The sequence below is a fragment of the Rhopalosiphum padi genome, chromosome 3 (assembly GCF_020882245.1).
Source record: "Rhopalosiphum padi isolate XX-2018 chromosome 3, ASM2088224v1, whole genome shotgun sequence".
Taxonomy (NCBI): Eukaryota; Metazoa; Arthropoda; class Insecta; order Hemiptera; family Aphididae; genus Rhopalosiphum; species Rhopalosiphum padi.
This window is the reverse complement of record NC_083599.1, coordinates 6058297-6081767: the sequence shown is the minus strand read 5'-3', so window position 1 is coordinate 6081767 and position 23471 is coordinate 6058297. Positions and strand designations below refer to the sequence as shown.

Below are 23471 nucleotides of genomic sequence, written 5' to 3'. Positions count from 1 at the left end.
CAATAAACGCACCCAAACAAATAAAATAGCATCATACAACATGTATAATAATATATCTATCACATAACAATCGATAATGGATCCAATGTAATAAATTTACTTTTACTTTTTATATTGATAAATTGTAATCATATCGAAAACGGTGTCCATGTCAAAATATTTGTATACGAGACAAAAGCGAAAGGGAGAAAAAATTCAATGGTTAAAATTGTAACATTAGACGTCTATAAAACACTATATTATAACAGTATCTATATTGTAGTTTTACAATACCAAAGTGTGGAAAAACGTAGTAAGATACGTGTAAATATAATAGTCGTACCTTATTGGTAGAAACTTCGCCTGTTTCTTCGTCGACAGTGAACTTTGTGCCTTTTTGATTCGGCTGCTGGACAATCGAGTATTTCACTTGTCCGTTGACACCTTTGTCCTCGTCAGTCGCGTGAACCTGTGGGTCATTATTATCATATGATTTTATTACACTAGTTATTATATGAAACACTGGCATCACCTTATAGACAAACATACAATTATCACTAAATTGGCTTTTTTGACACAAACAGTTATCAAACAGAAATTGAGTCCTATTTTTAATTGTATTATGTAAATTATATTTTCAATTTCTGCATAATTATTATGTCTATAGGGATATTATTAATTATTAAATCAATATTTTTGAAACTTGAGACTGCAGGCGATAGAATTGTATTAATATTGTTATTATATGGTTAAAAAATATTGGTTATGATGTTAATGTTGTTTATAATTTATAAAAAAAATTAAGCAAGTGGTCAAAATTCGTATAATGATTCTTTGCAAAAAGTTCAAACAAATAATTATTTTTGTTATTGCAATTCTTTCATTTTTACTGTATCATAATTTTCTTCTTATTTTTGTTCCCCGACTTTTCAAACTAATATAATATGCATTACTACTATATTTCTTTGAAATTCACCCAAATCGCAATTCACGTAGTATATAACTGTAATCTTTTTAGTCTCAGAGGTACTCGGGTTGCACCAATGCTTATAAAGTTTAAAAGTAAATCACTGCCATTAAATTTACAATTATTACAGGATAGATCCGCACCTACTACACGAATGCTGTGCATTATTTTGTTTTCTTTTAAATAATATTATAACAAGAATATTTTCACGGCCTTTATTACCTTAAGCACCGGACTGCCATTTGGCGCGCCTTCTTCGACTTTGGGGTTGTATTTAGCGCATTCCCTGAACACCGGCTTGTTGTCATTGACGTCGGTGATGAAAACCACAACGACCGCGGTACTGGTGTGTATGGTCGCCGCACCGTTCACGCAACACGCTCCATCGTCCACGGCAGTTACGTTCAGTTCGTATTTGTCCCTCTCGAGCGATATCGATTTCGAGTGCAGCCGGATTACACCGGTGATCTCTTCGATGACAAACTGACCAGAGGACGTGCCGCTGCCCACGAATCCAAATCTGAAAGCACGTCCGACATGACAGTATAACGAATTATAGTTTTTATTATACTAGTCAAAACTCGTCATGCGTAAACAATTAGATACAGTTGATTTATAAAGTAAAAAAGAAAAACTCAGCATTCGTACTCAAATACGTATTTTAAATACTTTTTGTAGTATGTATCTACACGGGGTGTCCCGCGGAGATCTGACAAATGAAATAACTTTTGTTCTAATCAATATTTAACAAAAATTCTTTTAAATATAATTCATAGACACTTGCACTACATTTTTAGTTTACATTTTTTATTTTTAATACTGAAAATAAAAACTAAAAATTGATAAAAAAATTTCTAAAATATTCAAAATAGCGAATTTTTGAATCTATTTTTTAAAAAATTTAGATGCTAAAAACATTTATTGAGTGGCTGATTTTTTACAATTTTTTTAAATATCAATATTCTCGTTAAGTAAATTACGATCTAATTTATGTAAAACAATAAAAAAAATAGTTGGATTTTAACATACACATATTTAAAAATGTTCATATACAATATTTAAAAAAAAAACTATAATGTTTGAATGTTTCTAACATAAACTAGATCGTAATTTACCTAATGAGAATATTTATGTTTAAAAAAATTGTAAAAAATCAGCCACTTGACTTAAATAAATGTTTTTACCATTTAAATTTTATTAAATTTACAAATTGGCTATTTTGAATATTTTGGAAAAATTTTTAATTAATTTTAAGTTTTTTATTTTCGGTGTTAAAAAATAAAAAATGTAGCACAAGTGCCTATGAATTATATTTAAAAGATATTTTATAAAAATATTGATTAGAACAAAAGTGATATCATTAGTTCATTTGACAGATCTCCGTGGGACACTCTGTATAGTATTTGAATACTTTTAAAAAGTATATTTTACAAGACTTCGCAGCTATTATTTAATTATACTAATTGTAATAATAAGTAGGTATGTTTAATAAAATTCATGTCGAATAAGTATGTGTACCTGACATTATCACCATCCTTGTCGGAAGCCACTACCGTGGTCACAAGCGTATTGGGACCGGCGTTTTCGTCAACGTTCGGTGTGTATACTTGCTGCGAAAATTTTGGCTCCTCGTCATTTTTGTTTTTCGTGTAAATCCGTATGGTGGCCGTTCCTGTCTTTGGAGGTTCCCCTATAATACACAAAAAATGCACAGTCATACAGTTAGTCATTGCCATGTTCGTCATTGTCATTTATTTTATATTATTAAAATAATTATCGTTGTGTCTTCATCATTATCACTATAATTTAATGCGGGCGACAATCATCCATCGTCTGCCTCTGACGTAAGTACAGCGTCGTTAAATAATAAAATTACGCCTGCTCCGGGTACAAATTTATAGTATACCGAGATGGTATATAAAGAGGGGTAGTAACTCACTCTCACTGATTTAACTGAGACCAAATTTTTGGGAAATCTGTAGCCCCCATATTTTTTCCTTAGTAATCTATGTGGATATTTCCCTTACACTCTTCTATTAGGTCAATATATTTGAAAATAGTTTATAATAAATATAAGTTTACAAGAATATAATATATAATATTTATCCAATATAATTCAACAAAAAACTTGTCAGTCTGCTACAGATTTAGCTAGACTGACTTGTGTTTTTATAAACTACTACGAATAAACATGTTTTATTTTTGTCATCGCATCTGAACATTATTGTTAGTCTGTTTATAATCTTTATATAATACGATATGAATTTTAATATCTATCAATTGCTCACAGATTTGAGTAGTATTTTCAAATACAGTAAGTACATATAAATAAAAAAAATATCAAAAGTACATGAACATATTAATGATTTTATTATTACTATTTGAAATTCAAATATTATTATAACGAAATTGATAATAAACAAAAAAGATTTTATTTTCAAAAAAATTTAGTAATTTTGTTGTAATTCAAAAAATAATAAGCGAAGAACCACTGTTTTAATTATAATTCACACAACGAAATTTTCAAAATATTCAGATTAATTGTATGGTATATAATATGAATATGTACATAATATTATTAATTTATTTTAGGTATTCAAAGCATTCTATAGTACGTCGTTGATAAGTTATTTAATACACGATTTGATATTTTGGCAAAAATTAGTTAGACCAACTTATAATTACGGAAATATGCTTGTTATGATATGAAATAGAACATAAACTATTTTCAGAAATAGATGCCGATCTACCAATCTCGTTCGCTGAAAATCGTTTTTCATTGAATTCGACTTCAATACATAAAGTGACCTACTCAACAACCAAGTACATTATATACCTTTATACCAGTGATGACTAATCATTTTTTACCGATGGCCATAGAAAAATAAAAAATTTCTCGGCGGGTCATATAAATTTATTCTTTAAATTGAATGTTATATTTTGTTTTAGGCACATATTAATATAGGTATACTAATCAATTTAATTATTTGTTATACATTGTTTGTTATAAAATTAAATATAAATATTAAGTATAAATAAACGTAACTGACGATAATACGATAAGACATAGGAAATATTTTTACAGACGTTACATTTTTAGAATATATATATATATTTTTTTTAATTTTAATTATTTTGATAGGCCGGTTAATTATAAATGATCGCGGTCCGTACTTGGTCATCACTGCTTTACACTATTATTTACAGTCGAGCGACTTATCGCTGTTATATTGTTGTTCGGTATTATAATCCGTTTTCTTCGTCGAGACTACATATTCTTAAATCTATTGGACAGTAACAATTGCTATATTATACGATTGCATTGGTAGGCGAGATGATAACGATATATTATTAATTGTGCCGGATGCAATAATCATATAATAGTGATGGATGTCGTACACGTAGAAGATAAAATATAATTGTTTCAATAAAATATGAGGGTCGTTGACGGGTGGTGGTAGACGTGTACGGATTTCGAACTTTGTTTAACTATATAAATATATAGTTTTAACAACAATATATCCCATCAAATATATAATCGTGTATATAGAAAAGTAAAAAATGTTCTTGATACTTTGTCTAAATTATAGTGGTTCCCATTTAGTATTAAGGCTGCACAGACCCCTAGCTAAGACTTGAATTATAGGAATAAATTGAATCTGGGAAATCCATTATTTTTTCGTATAATATATGTGTGGAAGTTCTCTGCGCGTGTACAGTTTCAAGTTTTTTTTTACACATAAAAATGAAGAAAAATTCTTTTGCCGCGAGTTTCGTTCGGCCGACCACAACCACTGACCTCTCCCCCCAAATATCGAAACTAGTAGACAACGACTGTCTCTTGGGAACCACTGGACTTCAAAGAAAGTCAACGTTGTATTGTTTTTGAACGAGAAAAATACATTTTCATTAAAAGTAATTTTATAAAAAACGACCATACCTTTGTCCTTAGCGGTCAAAACGAATTCGTAATACGCGTTATTGTTGTCGGCGTCCAGTTGCTTGTTATTGTTGACGATTCCTGAAGCATCGACTGCAAAATGATCGTCACTCACATGATACTCGATCTCGGCGTTTTCACCTGAGTCTGCGTCCATAGCTTTCACTTTCAGTATGGAAGTTCCAAGAGGGATATCTTCGTCCACGTTGTGTGCCTGGTAATCGGGCAGCTCAAACTTGGGCGCATTGTCGTTGACGTCCGTTACGCGAATGGTGAGCTAATAATGTATGCGAATAGTAAGTTATGACACATTAATATCGGTAAAATAACATATTATGTATTTCGGGTCGGTCAAATCGGATAATTAAACGCGCGTTAGCACAAATTAATAAATATTAATAAATAGTATTATTTGTTTGGTGTTAAGCCACCTATGATATACCTATACCGAATGAATCATACATCTTCCCACTTGAGTAAAACACCTACATATAATGTATTAATAATGCTTATTATAATCATTAAAAATATTGTATTTATTCTTTTATTTTCATTATTTAATATTTATAATATAGGTAGCTATGTCTACAACGTCGTGCTTTACTTATTTACCTCTTCGCTATTTTACGCCAAATGATTTACTTAGGTCACATATATAATATGTTGTACATTTGGTTAAGGGCAACTGGAACATTTTACTTTAAGTAGTTTGGGGGCAAATGAGAATTTGTATGAAAAAAAAAGTAATTTTGAGGGCAATTGGTATATTATGCGGCTCTCACCTAATGGCTAATGTTAATAAGTGTAAAAGATATTTTAAAATATTTTACCTACTTATATACTATATTTTTTTGTTTTTGATTTAAGCTCAAATAATGATATTTAATAAAAGTTAATATATTATAATATTATAATGTAAACTGTAGAGTGTACAATACATACCTCGACGGACGTTGAAAATCCACCAGAATCCTCAGTAGCAGTGACGATCAATGAGTATACATGCGGTTGTCTCAAATCCTCGAAATCCAATTCCTTAGCCAATTTCACGATACCAGATGTTGGCCCAATATTAAACGTCCCGGCGCCTTGGCCCTGGGCTTTGAGCGTGTAACGTATCTCTCGGTCAGCAAACGATTTAGCTTTTACCGATATTATGCTGCAGAAAATAAGAATAATATTTTAAAAATAGATCATTTTGTGATTATTTATTTTTTTTTTGTTCCCCGTAAACCACGACGATTAGGTAAACTACTGTAGGTATACGTACTCGGAGTCTTTTCTTTGATTTTCCGGTATTTCCGCTTCATATGACTGCATGTAAAACTGCGGAGCTCTCTTGCCACCGACGATCGATAAACGTTCTTCGGGTGTCGACTGAAAACGGCGTTCATCCATCCTACCGTTCTGGTCTTCGGCCTTTACGTACAAAACGTATTCCATGTCCAATTGGAACGGATCGGTTCCTCTGGTTCGAACGACACCTGACCGCTCGTCCACCTCGAACCTCCCACCGGCTGTTGACGAAAGAATCATATTATTTATACCGTAAAGATCATACAAATAATATATAATACATAAAAAGTAATTTGAAAAGCTTGATAAAATGATAATCTATATGGTTTTCGCTTTCTTTGAGCTTCCCGGTATTAACACTCAAATTTCTTCTCACCCATGTTTCTCGAGCCTTATTTGTCACAATAGCCAGATTATTGACATCCAAATTATAAATTTTTAAATCTTTAGTTAACATTTTTTGAATAATTATTATGTAATATTTGATTGAAAGTAGTTTGTTTGTAAGTTTGAAAGTTCAGCCGTTTTACTTAACCATACAAATTTACACCACGACTAATTTTTAAAAACCCAACTTTTTTTTTATCATTTGTAATGTCTATGTCAAAATTGTATGCACAATTCGTTAATATTTCAAATATTTGTAAATATTAACTCAAATGTTGTATGTTATTTCATCCTTGATTACTCCTATTTTATTTTTATGATTTTATTTATTTATTTATTTATTTAAATGCATGTGTAGGCTCAAGAAAAATATAAGAAATATAACAAAACTAATACAATACGTATATGTATTTTAAAAAGTTATCCCAACTTTATAGAGCTTTTCGAACTTTTAAGTTTAAAAATTTTATGTGCAATTCGTAAGTATTTTTAAGTACAAATTTAATTTATTTCTTTTTCATTGTCCATCACTATCCTTGTGACTGTCCATCTTCCAATAACTTCTACATTTTTATTATTATTTAATATATAAAGTGATCACCACCATTGATTTTTTTTTACCACGATCTTTATAAATTGTAATATTATAACATGTAATTACTGTAAACTTATATTCCATGATGGAAAAATTTTTTTATAAATAAAAAAATATAAGAATGGGTACATAGCAAAAAAAGTATTATGACCGTCAGATATAATTTTTTCAGTAAATTTATGTATTTTTTTGTTTATTGTGTATTTTTATATATATTATATATATATATAACATAAGTACTAAAAAATATAAGGATCAGTAAAGTGAACAAAATTGATAAGATTTGTTCGCTGGTAATCTTATCATGAAAATTATAAAATAATAAAAAAAAATTCCGTCTAATTAATGGACAAGTCTTTCTAATATTCTCTAATATTTTAATCGAGACTATTGTCGGATACGTACTTCTGTCCCTAACGATGAAGTAATGTATGCTGTGATCGGTGTCCGGATCGCGTGCCTGAAGAGTGAATATTGGCGTGTTCGGTGGCGCATTTAACTGCACCACGGCTTGCATTGGCAGCGGTCGGTTGATGAAGTACGGAGGCTCGTCGTTGACGTCTTTTACATGTATTATAACTCTTTGATTGTCCGTATCTAGAAGCATAAAATACAATATATTATACATCCGATCCGTATCAGATCGTCTAATGGACGTTTGTAAACCCTAAACAATCGAAACTAAATAATTCTAAAGAGGCGCAGCAAGTAAAACAATAAGAAAAAATATAATATCGTGCAAGGTATAATATTATGCACTTATTTAATAAATAGGTATGTGCAAGGTCGAGGCGACGTCGAGGGCAAGCATGCAGCCGCTCCCAAAATCTTAGGTTTTTTTTGTTTTCTTCGACATATAAGCACCCACAAATACGTATCGATAGGCAACACTAATATAAATATATATGTATATAATATGTCTATGACAAAAGCTTAATAATAATAAAAACTTAATAATAAGTATAACTAGCCATCCACGGTGAATGAAGTGCATAACTGGAAAATTTACCTACATTACATTGAAATTCCATTTGGATGTAATATGTCAATTCTTCGTAGTGCGCCCTTAATTTATACATTATCTAGTCACGATTCATCAAAAAATGTATTTTTATGACATATGAGTACACTACTACTTTCGAATGCAAACCTAAGTTTAGCACCTACCTAACTTAACCTTCACGTTCGTATATGAAATAATAATATTTCATAATATAGGTATAGCTACTTTAAAAACTAACAAAATCATGGCGATAAACAGTCCAATCAATATGTTACTAGCTATTATATAAGTTCCCTGTGATTGGTTAGTTATAGTATGTACTATTATATTTTATTACTAATCTAAATATACGCGTATTGAATATTTAAGTATTACACTTGTTAATTACATTTTTTACTCGTTTTGTAATAATAAAAAGGTGTTCCACGTTTCAAATATAGGCAGTATGTAAGTTAATAAATAAACATAATTTTTAAAATATTGTATGTAAACAATTTATATAGAAATTTTTGTAGGTATTTTTTATATTGTTCTTATTTCTATGTATTTAACTTATCATAGTCAATATTTTTTAAAATTTGTATTCAAATTTCCATTTTGTTCTAAATGTTTGACTTATAGAATATTGTTAAATAAAATGAAAATACAATAGTTTTTCAACAGTCAATTAACCTAAGATAAAAAAATGAAAGGTTTTAACTTTACTTAAACTTTTAATTTTTTGATTAATCAATGCCCATATTTGATAGATTTTAACCGATGCGTCCGACGAGCAAATGTCGAAATTAATAGTTTTATTTTAAAATTTACATCGTTATTTCATAAAAAAAAAAGTTTATGAAATAATAACAAGATACGCAATGATTGAATTGTCTATTAAATATTTTATTTAAAATTGTATACTATTAATATGACAAGGCTATAGGGAAATGGACCATATATTGCCTCACGGAACAATAATTCACAAAGCATGCTTAATCCCTTTTATTTCTTCAATATTGGAAAAATCCGATTTTTAGGATTTTAAATAAACTTAAAAATAATATTTTTAAAGTATTATAGGAGGTATCTACTTAGAAAATTTCAGTGGAAATTAAACTTGTGTTTTTCAATATTAACACCACTATTTTGATTAAATTATTTAGTAGAAAATTTTTATGAACATTTTGATTATTAAAATCAAAATTCAAACGAGTATTTTTTTAGTTATTTAAATTTGTGTACTAAGAATTGAGAAATCTATTTTAATGATTTTGGAAGATATTTGGAAGGTATGTTGATTTTAAAATCTTAATAATCATATCAATTTATCAAAATAAACAATTTGTAATAATAGTTTAAGAGTATAATAAATGATTTTTAAAGATGAATATTATCCTTATAGTGCAATATTTTAATAACTAAGAAGCTACTTATTTTTATTTTTAAATTTTTATGTACCTAATTTAAAGGTTTTTTTTAAATTAAAAACATCTGCTTAACAATTTACAGTAAAAAAAGGTTGGATCTCATTCTTAAAATTAAATTCATATTGCCATATGATAATATAAATGTTAAAATAATTATAAATTAATGAAAATATGGTTCTTATGGTTAATTAAGTGATTCGGGCGTATTGATATAATATATAAAATCCAAAGAAAATATGTAATAATATTAGTTTTATATTAATCATCTTATTTATTATTATTTTTAAGACGTTAGTTTCCGTTTAATTTTATACCTATATAATATTTAAATTGCGCGTAATTGTTTTCAATTCGTTTCCAATAGATAAAAAAAAAAAAATTTTGTATTTATAATAAGAAATTAAAATACAGATAGTTATATATTTTTTTAAATGTATAAACTATTACAAGTAATATTCCACTGACATTGATTATAAAATCTGTCTATGTACATATAGAATTATAGGTACTCTTCGAAAATTTATTGTAACGAATAATATATAATAATATATTGTATTTATGTATGTATCTATATTTTCATCAGAAATGACCTCTGTCGTATAAATAAACAATCATAATCAATGTGAATTATTATATTCATGCGCCTTCATAAGGGGTATTTTTACAGAACAACTCGCAATATATATCATATATTTTTTTATCGCTCAGGGCTGAAACCGAAACTCTAAATAATAATTTATTTCAATGTTGTTTTCCTAAGTCGTAAAATATTTTGTGTTTTTAATAAGCTAACGAAAACATATGATATTAAATACGTTTACGGTCCTACAGCGTTTTATTGGCTAAACGCGTATATAGTTACGAATCGTGCGTATATATCTATAATACGTTTTTCGTAGACCGTTCAATGTAAAACGAGATTTCGTCTCGAATTGTACATATATATATATATATACACACGAAACGACGTTATTCAATATTTGGCAAGCAATATAATACCGGTAAATTATTATTTGGCCGCCGCCTTTTGATGACGATAATATTATATGGGGCCTGTGATCCTTTGAAACATAACGAGACATTCGTTATAATATATTAAGCGTACATGGTTCGAGTGTAACGGAAAAGGATTGGCTACAGCGATAATTGCGCAGAAATGTTGCAGAATAACTTTAGATGTTTATGTGTACCTACGAGATAAACAACGTATTCGGAATTTCACAAACGGAACGATCAGCGTATATTCGAAATAACCCGCAGCAGAAGACCTATAATACCAATAATCAACAGGCATGCTCATTCTCACTTTTCCTTTAAAAATGAATTAATTCGAATTCTGATTACGAATTTTTTAGACGTACTTTTCAGGACCCATGTTATAATTTCGTATCAATCAAATTTATCTTTACCACCAATCCACTCACCAATATATCTCTCCATAGCGTAGTATTAAAATAGTCTTTATTTTTGTTATAATTTGTGTATTATTATACAATTATAATTCTATATGTTATCTATAATACTATATGATTTAATATTATCAATATCACTAAATAAACACTATTTTCCGAGGTTTATTTTAAAACAAAAGTTAAAAAATAATTCATTGTTTTTTTTTCTTTTTAATTATAGATTTAATTTTAGATTATAAAACAATGGTGTACATAATAGCTAAAGTTCTTAAGTGACCTGTTATAAGGATTTTGGTATGCATGCATATATACTTAAAAATAATAAAAGTTAAATCGACCGCACTGATGTCCACCACTATACATTTTAATCACAATTTTTACATTAATGAATGCAAACAATGAAAAATTGAAATACCAATGTGTAATAGATTTAGTAATCAATTTTAGAGTAAATTTTTTATTTGATTTGTATTGTTATTTATTAATTTATTAATTATTTTTGAACGCATAATCGTTATATTAGTATTAATATTGTTATTTTCATTCTAAAAAATCCTATTTTGTTTAAATTCATGTCGCATAGCAAAAAAATATTAGATAGACTAAAATAAAGTGGTAATGTTTCATATAAACATTAAACATATTACCTAAAAATCTACCCATTAAAAATAATCATTAACTTTAAAATACAATTGTACAGTCCGTGTAAAATTAAAATGACACGTAGGTATTTTCTGGTACCTACGTACCTATATATATAATACGTATACGTCCTTTTCAAGCAATAAATCGTATTTTATTTTAATCAACTTTCCACAAGACTTCCGTTGAACATCAGAAAAACAAAAACTGAGAATTATAAATTAAAAGAGTGAAACAAATATAAAAATTCTACCTACTAGCCTATTAAAAAGTAAAAACGAAGTATAGCACTAACGTTTACGGAGCATCTTGAAAAAAAATTATATTAATAGTAATAATAATAATAAATTGTAAAGTTATTTGTATTGGTTTAGTTTAATTTTGTTGATTAAATGTCTACACAAAAAAACCAAGGATGGTACTAAGGCGAATTTCAGTTGACATACAAATAAGAATTGAGCAGAAGCCGAAACCGTTAATGCATTGAGCAACATTCTGAAAGAAATTATATATATATATAAGGATAAATAAATAAACAGAATATAAAAATAAAATGTTTAAATAATTTCTTAAAGTAAATCTTGTATAGGCACTACTGGAGATAATATAAAATGGCTTGAAAAGTCCATCCTAAAAATAAAATGTTATTAATACAAAATAACTATGGAAAAATGTCAAACTCTTGTACCTAACTAATTGGATTTTGAAAAAAATAACTGAAAGTTCTAATTTTAAAAGTATAGTCACTATACTAAGTGGTGCTGCTGTCGAAACTATTGGAAGCATGAGTTTTTTTTCGAAGAGCTTTCGTTATGACGCAAACTATACACAACAAGTAATAAAAACTATAAACAAATTAATCAAACAAGTTGTATGTAAGTATTATACAAACGTTTTTTTTTTCGAAGAGACTACTCGAAAAAGTAATTTTCATATTAAATGTAAACATAATTAATTTTAAAAGTAAAAAAAATTATTATTCTCTCTGACAGTGCATGATACAAGTATGTATAATAAATATAAAGTAGTGTATTTTCTTATCGACCGGAGTAAACGGTTTTAATTTAAAAAAGTTGATTACGCTGGAAAAATCGCTTTCATAATTTCTACAAAGGATTCTTTTTAAAGATAAATACCAATTTTCTCGAAAAGATGTTTTTGATAATGGTTGTTTAGATGATTAAATGTATTTAAAATCATATTTTTTCTACTGAATTTTATCGTTGTATTTTTTTATTCAAAACTCAAATGAACAAATTAGTAGACCGACATTTTGCAGGGATATACTTATTTGCTACTCACTTAACCATTAACTACTTATAGGTTTTATATAAATTATATTTTATAATCAAAATTTCTAGAAAAATATTCTGCATAGAAATATTAAATTTAAAATTTAAAAATGTATACTGTCATTCAAAAAAGTTAAAAGTTTAAAAATTGGTAAAATTTTGAGATGATTTTTAATTATGTAAAAAACAAGAGAAATTCCTAAAATGCAAATTTTTAAGGAAATTAATGTTTATCTTAAAGGTCTTTGAAAGAATCACCTTGTGCAATACACATAAAATCATAATATGAATTTACACGCACTGGTTTAACGAATGAATGATTAGTACGCGGTTAGTATTACGAATATTACGATAAACCAATCTACCAAACAAAGTAAAATTCAAAAATTCGAATTCTGTAAAATTTAATACATTTTTTCAATTCCAAAATAAGAGAAGCTATGAAATCTGCACTACTTGGGGCCACATAATATGGCGATAAATCTTTATTTTGAAAAATGGCATGATTTTTACAATATTGTGTAAGTATATGGGTATTTGTCAACTTTCGAATCGACTCAATTAACTAAAAATGATAAATTTATAGTTTATACAATTCATAAACAAATTCACTGTTGACATATATAAATACATCATACTCTGATGTATAAAGTTATTAAAAGCGTTGAGAGAAAATTCATAAAAAATAATCATTTATATTTATATTTAGCACTTTGTTATTTTAATAGTTTTTCTTAAATTATGTATTTAGCTTCAACTCGAAAAAATCAATAAGCGATAAAAATGTATGTTTACAATCATAGTTATTAAATTTTGGTTCAACTAGAAATATATGATTTAAAAATCACTACTTGATTCATATAATTTTGATCATAATGAAAACTTCTAATGAAAATATATAAACTAATATACAAACTTATTTATTGTAAAATTTACAAACACTTAGGGGGCCAAACAAAGTATGTAAAAACTGTAATATTTCATATTGTGACGGTTTAATGGTATAAAAGTTATGCGATACATATCAACCTTAACATTAGCATACAACTATATTTTTGTACGCGTCTTTCAACTCAACTCAAGTAAAGCTTTTAATTACTATTTCTATTGTTTAAGGTTTTTATAGTGCGTTGGCTTAAATATTTATTTTAGAACTTGAGCTGGTTGTTTGAAAGGACTCATTTTCAATTATAAAAGTTAATAAAACTTGTTCCCGAAATTCGACAGGTAAAATAATTTAGAAGCTTTTATGTTTCTAACTTTCAGCAACTAAAAATATCCAATACAATGTGTTTGATGAATAAATTATGTAAACAATTAAATATAAAAGCAGTCAATAACTATCAAATGTCAGATATTTTAAAAGTATACTTTTTGAAGTGATTATTATGCATTGTAATGATGTATTTAACTATGAAACTTTGAGTTTTACAATTTCAAATTAATTTACGACATAACTTCATACTAGATTAGTCACTTTATTGTCTAAAATCTAAACACGTGCAATAGAATAATTGTTGGTAGGTATACATAAAATACCAAAGAAACTATTTTTTTATTAAAAAGAAAAAAAAAGATCATTATGTACCATTTAGAATCTAAAATTTAGATTTATGTTTGCCTAAATGCTAAAAAATAAAAATAATCCCCCTCTGTGATAGTATGGGCGTATTTAACAACCATAACTAACAAAAAAAAAAAAAATGTAATTTGCGTCACTTTAAAATAGTAAAAATAATTGTTTTAACATATTTATATCTTTTTTAAATCATTCAATTAAGTTTCATTTTAATAGATACATTTAAAATTAAAATGTATATAAAGTAAAAAAAATTTTTAGCTTATTTTAATATAATAGGTATACATAGATACTTTGTGTATAAATGAATTATAAATTATTTTATTTCAGTTGATAATAAAATATGTAAAAATCAGAAATATTAAAACTCATTATTCAATTTTGTTCATGTTATTAATATGGTCCATATGTCCATATTATTTATTCAAGTCGTATGTGATAACTGATTCAAGTTTGGTAATATTATAAAGTAAACTTCGACAATTTAAATTGAAAATATGGTGCAAATTACACGATATACTATTTCTTTTCCTGGCAAATCGAAGACTACCAAACTACCAAAATGTATATTTAGATGTGGCAAAAATTTCATGTTATTATTTTTATATTATGGTGCATATTACATAGGTAATACATACGCACTTATTGGTGGTGCAAATCAAAGTACTAGAATTTGTACACTATTATATCATTCCCTTCCCGATAGTATCACTTAAATTATAGTTCAATTACAGTGTACAATAACATGCGATGTGCGACATATTTTCCTTAATACTTTTATTCAATAAATCGTGGTGAATAATAAAATAAAATAAAGCGTTACTTCTACTAGTTACGCTTTATTATTTACAGATTCTAGGTATCTATAGTGTATACTACATAATATATATAATATAATACAATATACGATATACTACTCGTGCTTTTACATGACAATCGACAATGGCTACACACAATATAATATTGTTGAAATAACTACATATTGTAAAATACACACATAAAATAGATTTACTGATACTCACATTTCACTCCTGAAATTAGCATGAAAAAAGAAAGAAAAGAAAAAACGGATTAGCATTATAATAATATAGTTATATTAGTAATAATAGTAATGACAATAATAATATATGTACACGCACACAATGCAGCGTTTAATTGTTTTTGGTTATGGCTTATATTATATATGACGTATATATTGAATTATATGGTGTTATGTGCGTATAGAGCGCATGTATATTATCATGACGTCGCCTAAGAATACTTTAATGTGATTCCAGGCCGTTAGACATTTGTAATCTAACGATCTGCAGCGTACGTATAAAGTTAGGTCGCAGCCTCATAGGTAGATGCATATATTATGTTATATACCGTATGCCTACATATATAGGATGATTCATACAGATGATCTATTATCCTTATAACAAGTACACCGAATTAAATAACTCAACAACTAATCGTTCAAATGTTGATTTTGATACATGAACATTGAACGTGTTCAGAAAAGTTATTTGCTACATTTGTTACCATAGAAAAGAAGGAGGGTGCTCTTGTTTTAAAAACAGAAGTTTGTGTTTCCACAGGACACTCTTTTGTATAGTAGTATAAAAAATCTCAAGAATTTTCCCTTTTTTCTTTAATTTTCCCAAAAATTAAATTTTGAATATATGTAGGTACTATTGAAGAAAAAAGGGATGAGCATATTTGGTGAATACTAATATGTATACTAATATCCTAATATAGTATGCTGTAGCAATAGTAGGAATGTTCGGGCCTGAATGTAATGTATATATGCGTTCGAAGCAAAGTAAACATGAGATCGCTATAGGTAGGTACATGTTGTATTTAAATAGGTATACGCATACAGTAGCGTCAGGACTACTCAGGACCATAGTTTTTGATCGGTTTTAAAAGAAAATTGCAGACATTTAATATATTTTATTATAAGTATTTATAGCATATATACGATCACTGATATAGGTTAACAAAAAGGGTTTATTTTAATTTTATTTTTATGTGACAGAAGATGAGTGGATGAGTTTGCCTAGAACAATATTATTTTCTAAATACACTTTTGGCTATTGACTCTTAATCCGGCCAGCGATGCTGTACCAGCTACCTAGAACTCTATACTTGTGTAATATTATTATATATATATATATATATTATTTACACGGTAAACGATAATAATTCAATATAATCTTACAATATAGTTGCGCGCATGCCAAATTCTTCGTGTCTTTATATTATTATTAGGTTAGATGTGTATATAAACGTTAAACCCTTCGTCGCAGCAGACTCGCGAGATATTGTATAGATGGGCAGAAAAAATCAATAATATAATATATTATATCTGTATGGAACCGGCACAATACCTTACCTATAGCCTATAGGTATAAGCTTTATAAAGCGTCATAATAACGGCGTTCGGTGGGCACGCATATTTATGTACATATTATACAGAATATTTTTACCGGTGAAGAATATAATATAGACAAACATATTTTCATATATTCTTATATTTGTATAATGTAATATTATTCTTATTGTACGCACCATCGGCGGGTTTCGAACTATACCCGAGTCTTAAGTACCTACACAATACCTACGCATAACTTATACCTATATATACGTAATAGAGTTGTCTATATTTTCTTATCCGTCATTATTATTAGTATTCGTATTATTATTAATATCAATATTATTATTAAATTATCTCAACGAGAAGAAATGAATCCGAATGATGCGCCACAACAAGACAGTCAGACTGTACACAAGGAATACAATATTACATAATATTATATACCTATATGGCGTGTGCTGTTATTAATTCATATTATATTATATGCATAGGACGACATCCGCTATCAAATACATTCACATTATACCTACCTATATAAATATATATATATATATATGTGTGTGTGTATAGGTCAATCCTATTTGTATAACGATGAACTTTAAGCTGCCCTTGTTATACGTTTGTGAGCAGTCCGTCCTGAGATTAAATTTTATATATAAAAGAGTAATAATAATAATAATAATATTTCGTCTGTTTGCTTATTACAATACACACTCACGTATATAAAATATAATAGTACATACGAGTGGACTATTCTGAATAATATTATTAACAAAATTTCAATAACCGATCGGTTCTATACAGCATATTGCGTTCGATCACAATCTAATATAAAGTCAAATTATACGTGTATACATGGCAATTTACCAAACATGCTCGTCTCAATATGTTCATACCGAGTAATCCAATCAACTTGAGACACTCATCATTATTTCAAAAAAAAATTAATGTTTTTTAAAATATTTTTGTACTCCATTATTTAAAGTCGTTAAAAACGAAATATTTATAAAAACATATTTTAATATTTTTTAAATTGTTATACGTATTTAAAGTTTAGATGAGTAGAGTGAAGTGGTACAGAGGTATCTTTATAGTGGTCCACTACTCCACTCATCATCATAACAATAAATAATTACTTATAATTTATAATCTACTTGTGACTTGTCCGAATTTTTATTTTTATAGATAAAAATAATCTGAATAATATTCTGATGTAAAATATAAAACGGAAAATGTATGTTGAAATTCAAAAGTATAAAAAAAACTTAAAAAATCATAACAACGAAAAATAGTCAAAAATGTTGTTTTGTAACGACTTTAAATTATAATAGAAATATTTTTAAAAATGTTAGTATTTTTTGAAACAATGAGAGTCCTATACTAAATGGACCACTCAATATTATTTAATAAACTTTTGATTTTTAATGTTTTTATTGATATGGGAATATTCAGATTTTTTATGCCATTTCAGGAATGTCTATCCTGTAGCGATAAAAAACCTTTTTCTTTCAAACAAAAAACAATATTATTTTATAGTAAACCGTTTAACAGATTTTTTTTTAAAGCTGATGTACATAAATTGAACAAGTAGTTTCTTAATTATTAAACTTTATGTACTAAATAATCTGTTATCCTTTGACTGTTAATAATAACTTAACATAAAATACATTTAGTTTATAATTTTTCTTGTATACCGATAATTTTTTTTATAAATTATAAAATGTTATCATAGTTTAATATTAATTACTATGATTTTCAAAACATCTTGGCACCCATATCTTACAATGTATTATCAAGAAACTCTTATATCACTATACGTATACTACTGCATTTAATTTCGATTTAGATGCATCATAATGTTCAACTAATAATCAGCTTATCAATTTATAGCGATTTATAGTAAAAAAATTCAGATTTTATACTAAAAAGAAAAAAATAATAGTTTGTATAACCACGGAACGGTTTAAATAATCTGAGTATTTATGTTAAAATATAGTCCTTAATTAGTATACTTAAAAATTCGAAGATCTGGATTTGAATAAATTATTTTTAAAGAAAAAAAGTGGGATGGTTGTGCTTGGTTAATACAATAATACTGCACGGAGGGAGAGAATGAAGTTCGGCAGCTTATACGAATTACAAACGCGAATATTATAATATAATATTGTCATATACACGAGTATATATATGTTTGCACACGACGAGTTTCTGTAGAGTTTCAAACGCCATTTTCAAACAAATGAAACGGCGTGGGTTTGTCCTTATACAATACACCTAAGTGTGTGTGTGTGTAAGTGTGTGTCTGTCTGTATTGTAGGAGTTGGACTCAGGCAGCGTCCATAAGTCGAGAAGTCGGGAACCGAAAAGTTTTTGGATTAAATGGAATTCTTCGGCATGCGCGAATAGAGTACGATGATATTTATTATATATAATAATATGCGTGTGTTTGTGTAGTTATATAAGCTGTATCGAAGAAACGCGGAGTGGAAAAACATTGCATTGATGTCGGGGGAAGGGTAACATTCCAAGCGAGTTAATAAGATACAAATGGAATTCCGTTTTCCCGGTTCAGCTTATAGTGTATATAAGCTAACGAGAAAAATTCACTTTAAAAGTTATCGGCATGGAACGTGCCCGAAAATAAAATGAAACAAACTGATAACGCATATTACGAACAGAATTATTAGTGAACTATGTACTTCGGCAAAAGTAGTAGTTGTAGTATAATATAATATTATATAGGTACGTACACCAAGTCACGAGTTACCTTCATACGCGAACAAACATATTAAATAGGGCTTAAAGTTGTTATAAATTTGTTTCGCCTTTTTATTCGCTCCGCATCGCGTTGCGCAAAGGCTGTACACAGCTATTATATATAATATAACATACACAGTATTATTATTATATTTATTAAAAGAATAATAATAATGTACACGTCGAAAAACTTTAAACGAATTGTCACAAGACCATGCGTAGGTAGAGGTACTAATAATATTATTATAGTGTGAAACAATCACATAGCATAAAAAATTGTTATTGTCAAAAACAGAAACGTATTTATAGGACAGACTCTGTGGAAGGTGTTGGAGAGGCGACAACCTTAAGCGGAAATTTTATACACGGGCGTGTTCGTGATTTTATCTACTATACATAGGTATATTTTTTGTAATAATGCGTTGTTAAAAAACTTTTTTGTTACCGGACCGATGAACGGTGAACGGAAAAACATCATGTGTCCTGCAACAGAGTGCTGCGATCACGGTTTTGACAACACAATTTAAACATTTATAAGAAGACGAAGGATGCGGAATTAAATAAAAATAGTACCAAGGCGTAATAGTCCTGAATATACGACTAGTCAGAAACTTTTGTAAAATCTTTTTTTGAATCAGGAAAGAAAATCTTCATTGAGAAGCGAACATCCACTGAAATATAATATGTATCATTATACCATCTGTTGGTTGAAGGTCCAAGAATAATTGTAGTTCTAAATTGTGTGCGAATTGGGCCCGAGTGAATAAAATATTTTGTCTAAATTATTGGATTCAGGCATGTAGTTTGGTAATTACCTAAAATATTTTCTTGGACTTCCATTCTAATTCCTTATCTTCGTATAGTATAGTTGGTGTTTTAACTCTATATAACTACTCTAAAATCAGTTAAAGCTGATTTACGTCAACGCGCGTAGGTGTATGAAAAATGTTCGATGAAACGTCCGCTTAATAATTACTCAAATAATAATTATTGTGAGACTTGAGTTGAAAAAAAAGTAGACGTATTAAAAAAAAAAAAGATAGACAATAATTGGATGACGGTACGCGCGTATATTAATTATACTGCACATCGCCGAAGAATTATTTTTACCAAACCGTTTGACGCGCTTTACATAATGTCACGGGTGTGGGTTGAAAATATTTTCATTTTCCAAAGAGAGCGACGTATTGCGTACAATTTAATTACACTATTTGATGAGAGATTATAAAGAGATTATGAATTTGTATTTACAAACGATTTTTTTGTTTTAAAAAATAAAATTAACCCCTCAAAAGTGGTTTACTGCAGTTAGTCTGTATATTATATGATATACAAACGGTACCTCAATGGATTCACTGTGTTTGATATGCGGTTGCTCTGTTTCAATAAACATTGTACGTAAAGTATACCGTTACGAGCTATATCTAACCTACCTACACTATTGCATTGCAATGTTTTTATGTGTACCTATGGAAACAAAACTTCAAAGCCACACGTCGTGGCGCCACCATTGTGACTGAAAACTATACGAATAGGTATGTGAGAATAAAAAAAAACCGATTATTTCGACATTTTCCCGTATATAATATTAAAAGCTATTGGTTAGGTTATAGTATTATAATGCTAACATTATCGGTTATTACTGATGGGTAACGCTTCATTTGTTTTTCAAACGATAACCTACTTTTTTCTACTGTTTATACATTATACATATAGTGGTTAATTTTTCTGAAAATTTTAAAGTATTAAAATCAATATTCAAACGAGTAGTTTTTGAGTTGTTAAGTAAAAAATAACTGATCCATGATAATGACTAATGAGTTTGGAAGATATGAGGTCTATGGTATTTTAAATATGTTAGTAATATACTAATATATAATATTAGTCGATAAATATTTATAAAAAATAATTCAGGTATAATAAAATATACTAGGTTCAATTATATTATATTCACCCACTACAAACACAAGCTAAACTAATTTAATTGTTATCAAGTATATTTTTATTTGTGAAATATTATTATACGAATGAATGCACATACATATGTAATTAAAATAAATATAAGATATATTTTAGATTTTAGATATTCTGAGGGGAGCGATGAATGTATTAATTGTATTGTGATATGTGTTTTTTTTTTGTGTTTATGTACGATAGATATTTGATAAAATACTTCAATTTTCACTTTAAGGGTGGTTTTGGATAGAAAATTAGATCTAATTTGTACTTTAAATAGGCAATAATTAAAAAATTGCAATTATTGTTTTTTAAATCTGGATAAACAAAACAAAATCGATTTTTTTTGGTGTAACTTTAAAATTAATAACCGTATATACATGACATTTTCACTTAATGGTTAAACTTTAATTTTATATTAACAATATTAAGTTCCCAAAATATTTTAAATCGTTATTTACTTATATATACCAAATTGTCTTTTATAAACGTTTAAGGTTAAAATCTAAACGAAATTCGTTAAAATCTCAAAAAAGTATAAATTATTTTGTAGTTAGAAATTCATAAAAAAATATTATATTTATACCTAAAGTTTTAAAATGTAATACACGGTTCTTACTTCTTTGTACGTTTTGAAACGTATAGCAATAAAAAAATGTCTACTGAAAATCAAACAAATTTTTTATGACTGAGTTTAAAATTTTTACGATTGGATATTCATCCATAAAATAATTATTTATTCTCAATCATTTTTTTTTTTGTATAAAAAAATAACCATAATTTAAAATAAAGTTATTAAAACTAAACATTTTTTTTTGTGATTTACAAATAATCTGTCTTTCTTTATTAAATAAAAAAATGTTTGTTGATTTCTAAGTTACATTGCAGATAACGAGGATGAAAAACAACAGTTATTGATAATTATTAGAAATAAGTATTTAAGCGAACATATTATATAAATTTTTTAAATTAGAAATATAAATGCAATTAGTGTCACACACAACTAAACTATCTTTGAACGCTTATTTATCTATCGACAAAGATTAAGATTTGGAAACTATTTAAACTACAATTAAAAAAAAAAATATATCAAATATTGAAAACTCAACCAAATATGCACGATAACTATCAACCATTAGATCTGATGAAATATCTAAAATTAAGATGCAAGCCGAGATACTAACCGGATTAGAGTCTCTACTACAAAAGTTCTTGCGAAACACGACGAAAAGTTGAACGCTAACAACGGAGTTAATCAATTGCAGCATTTGATTTCTATAATGACTACGATTACGATACGGCGAAGTGGTCAATTGGTCCAATGACTGATTAAAATCTATCTAAATCCATAATATTGTTTATCCACTTTAATTACACATTAGGCAACTAAATTTAATGAGTATTTACTTAATAACTTTTATGGTATTGGTTAAATTAATTACCTACTCCATATTTTCAGTAATCAAACCTTTTTTTCGAAGGGGGAGGGGTTAAAAATAACAATTTTGTTGTAGTCATTTATTACAGAAAAGCCTGACCTTATGCGTAAAGAGGCCTCACTGCGGTTATTATTATTTAAGGGGCGACATTTAGGAAATTTATAATCTCGTCTTAGCCACCCTGGATCTATGTATTATTTGTAAATGATTATTAGTGTGACTGTGTGAGTGATATTCAAACGGGTACCGGCTGGAGCCGCAGACGGATGCCACTTTCGTACGCGCATTCAAATGTCAATAATTCGATAAAAATAAAAATTCACTATACGAATTTTACGACAACTTACTTATTTATTTACCTATTTAATTTGACAAAATAAAGTTAGTTAACGTTGTTTGATCTTGATTCTGAAAATAAATGTTTAAATTCAGCAGAAAAATGTCTTTAGATCGTACGAA

At 27.8% G+C, this 23471-nt stretch overlaps 1 protein-coding gene across 1 annotated transcript in view; it reads right to left on the bottom strand.

Moving 5' to 3' along the window:
- Nucleotides 1–23471, bottom strand: part of LOC132924046 (neural-cadherin-like) — a 130886-nt gene that overhangs the window by 41460 nt on the left and 65955 nt on the right. Inside the window, 7 exon segments of the mRNA XM_060988114.1 lie at nt 323–448; nt 1169–1466; nt 2465–2636; nt 4887–5163; nt 5829–6045; nt 6157–6403; nt 7570–7761. Of these exon segments, the coding sequence (XP_060844097.1) occupies nt 323–448; nt 1169–1466; nt 2465–2636; nt 4887–5163; nt 5829–6045; nt 6157–6403; nt 7570–7761 (1529 nt within the window).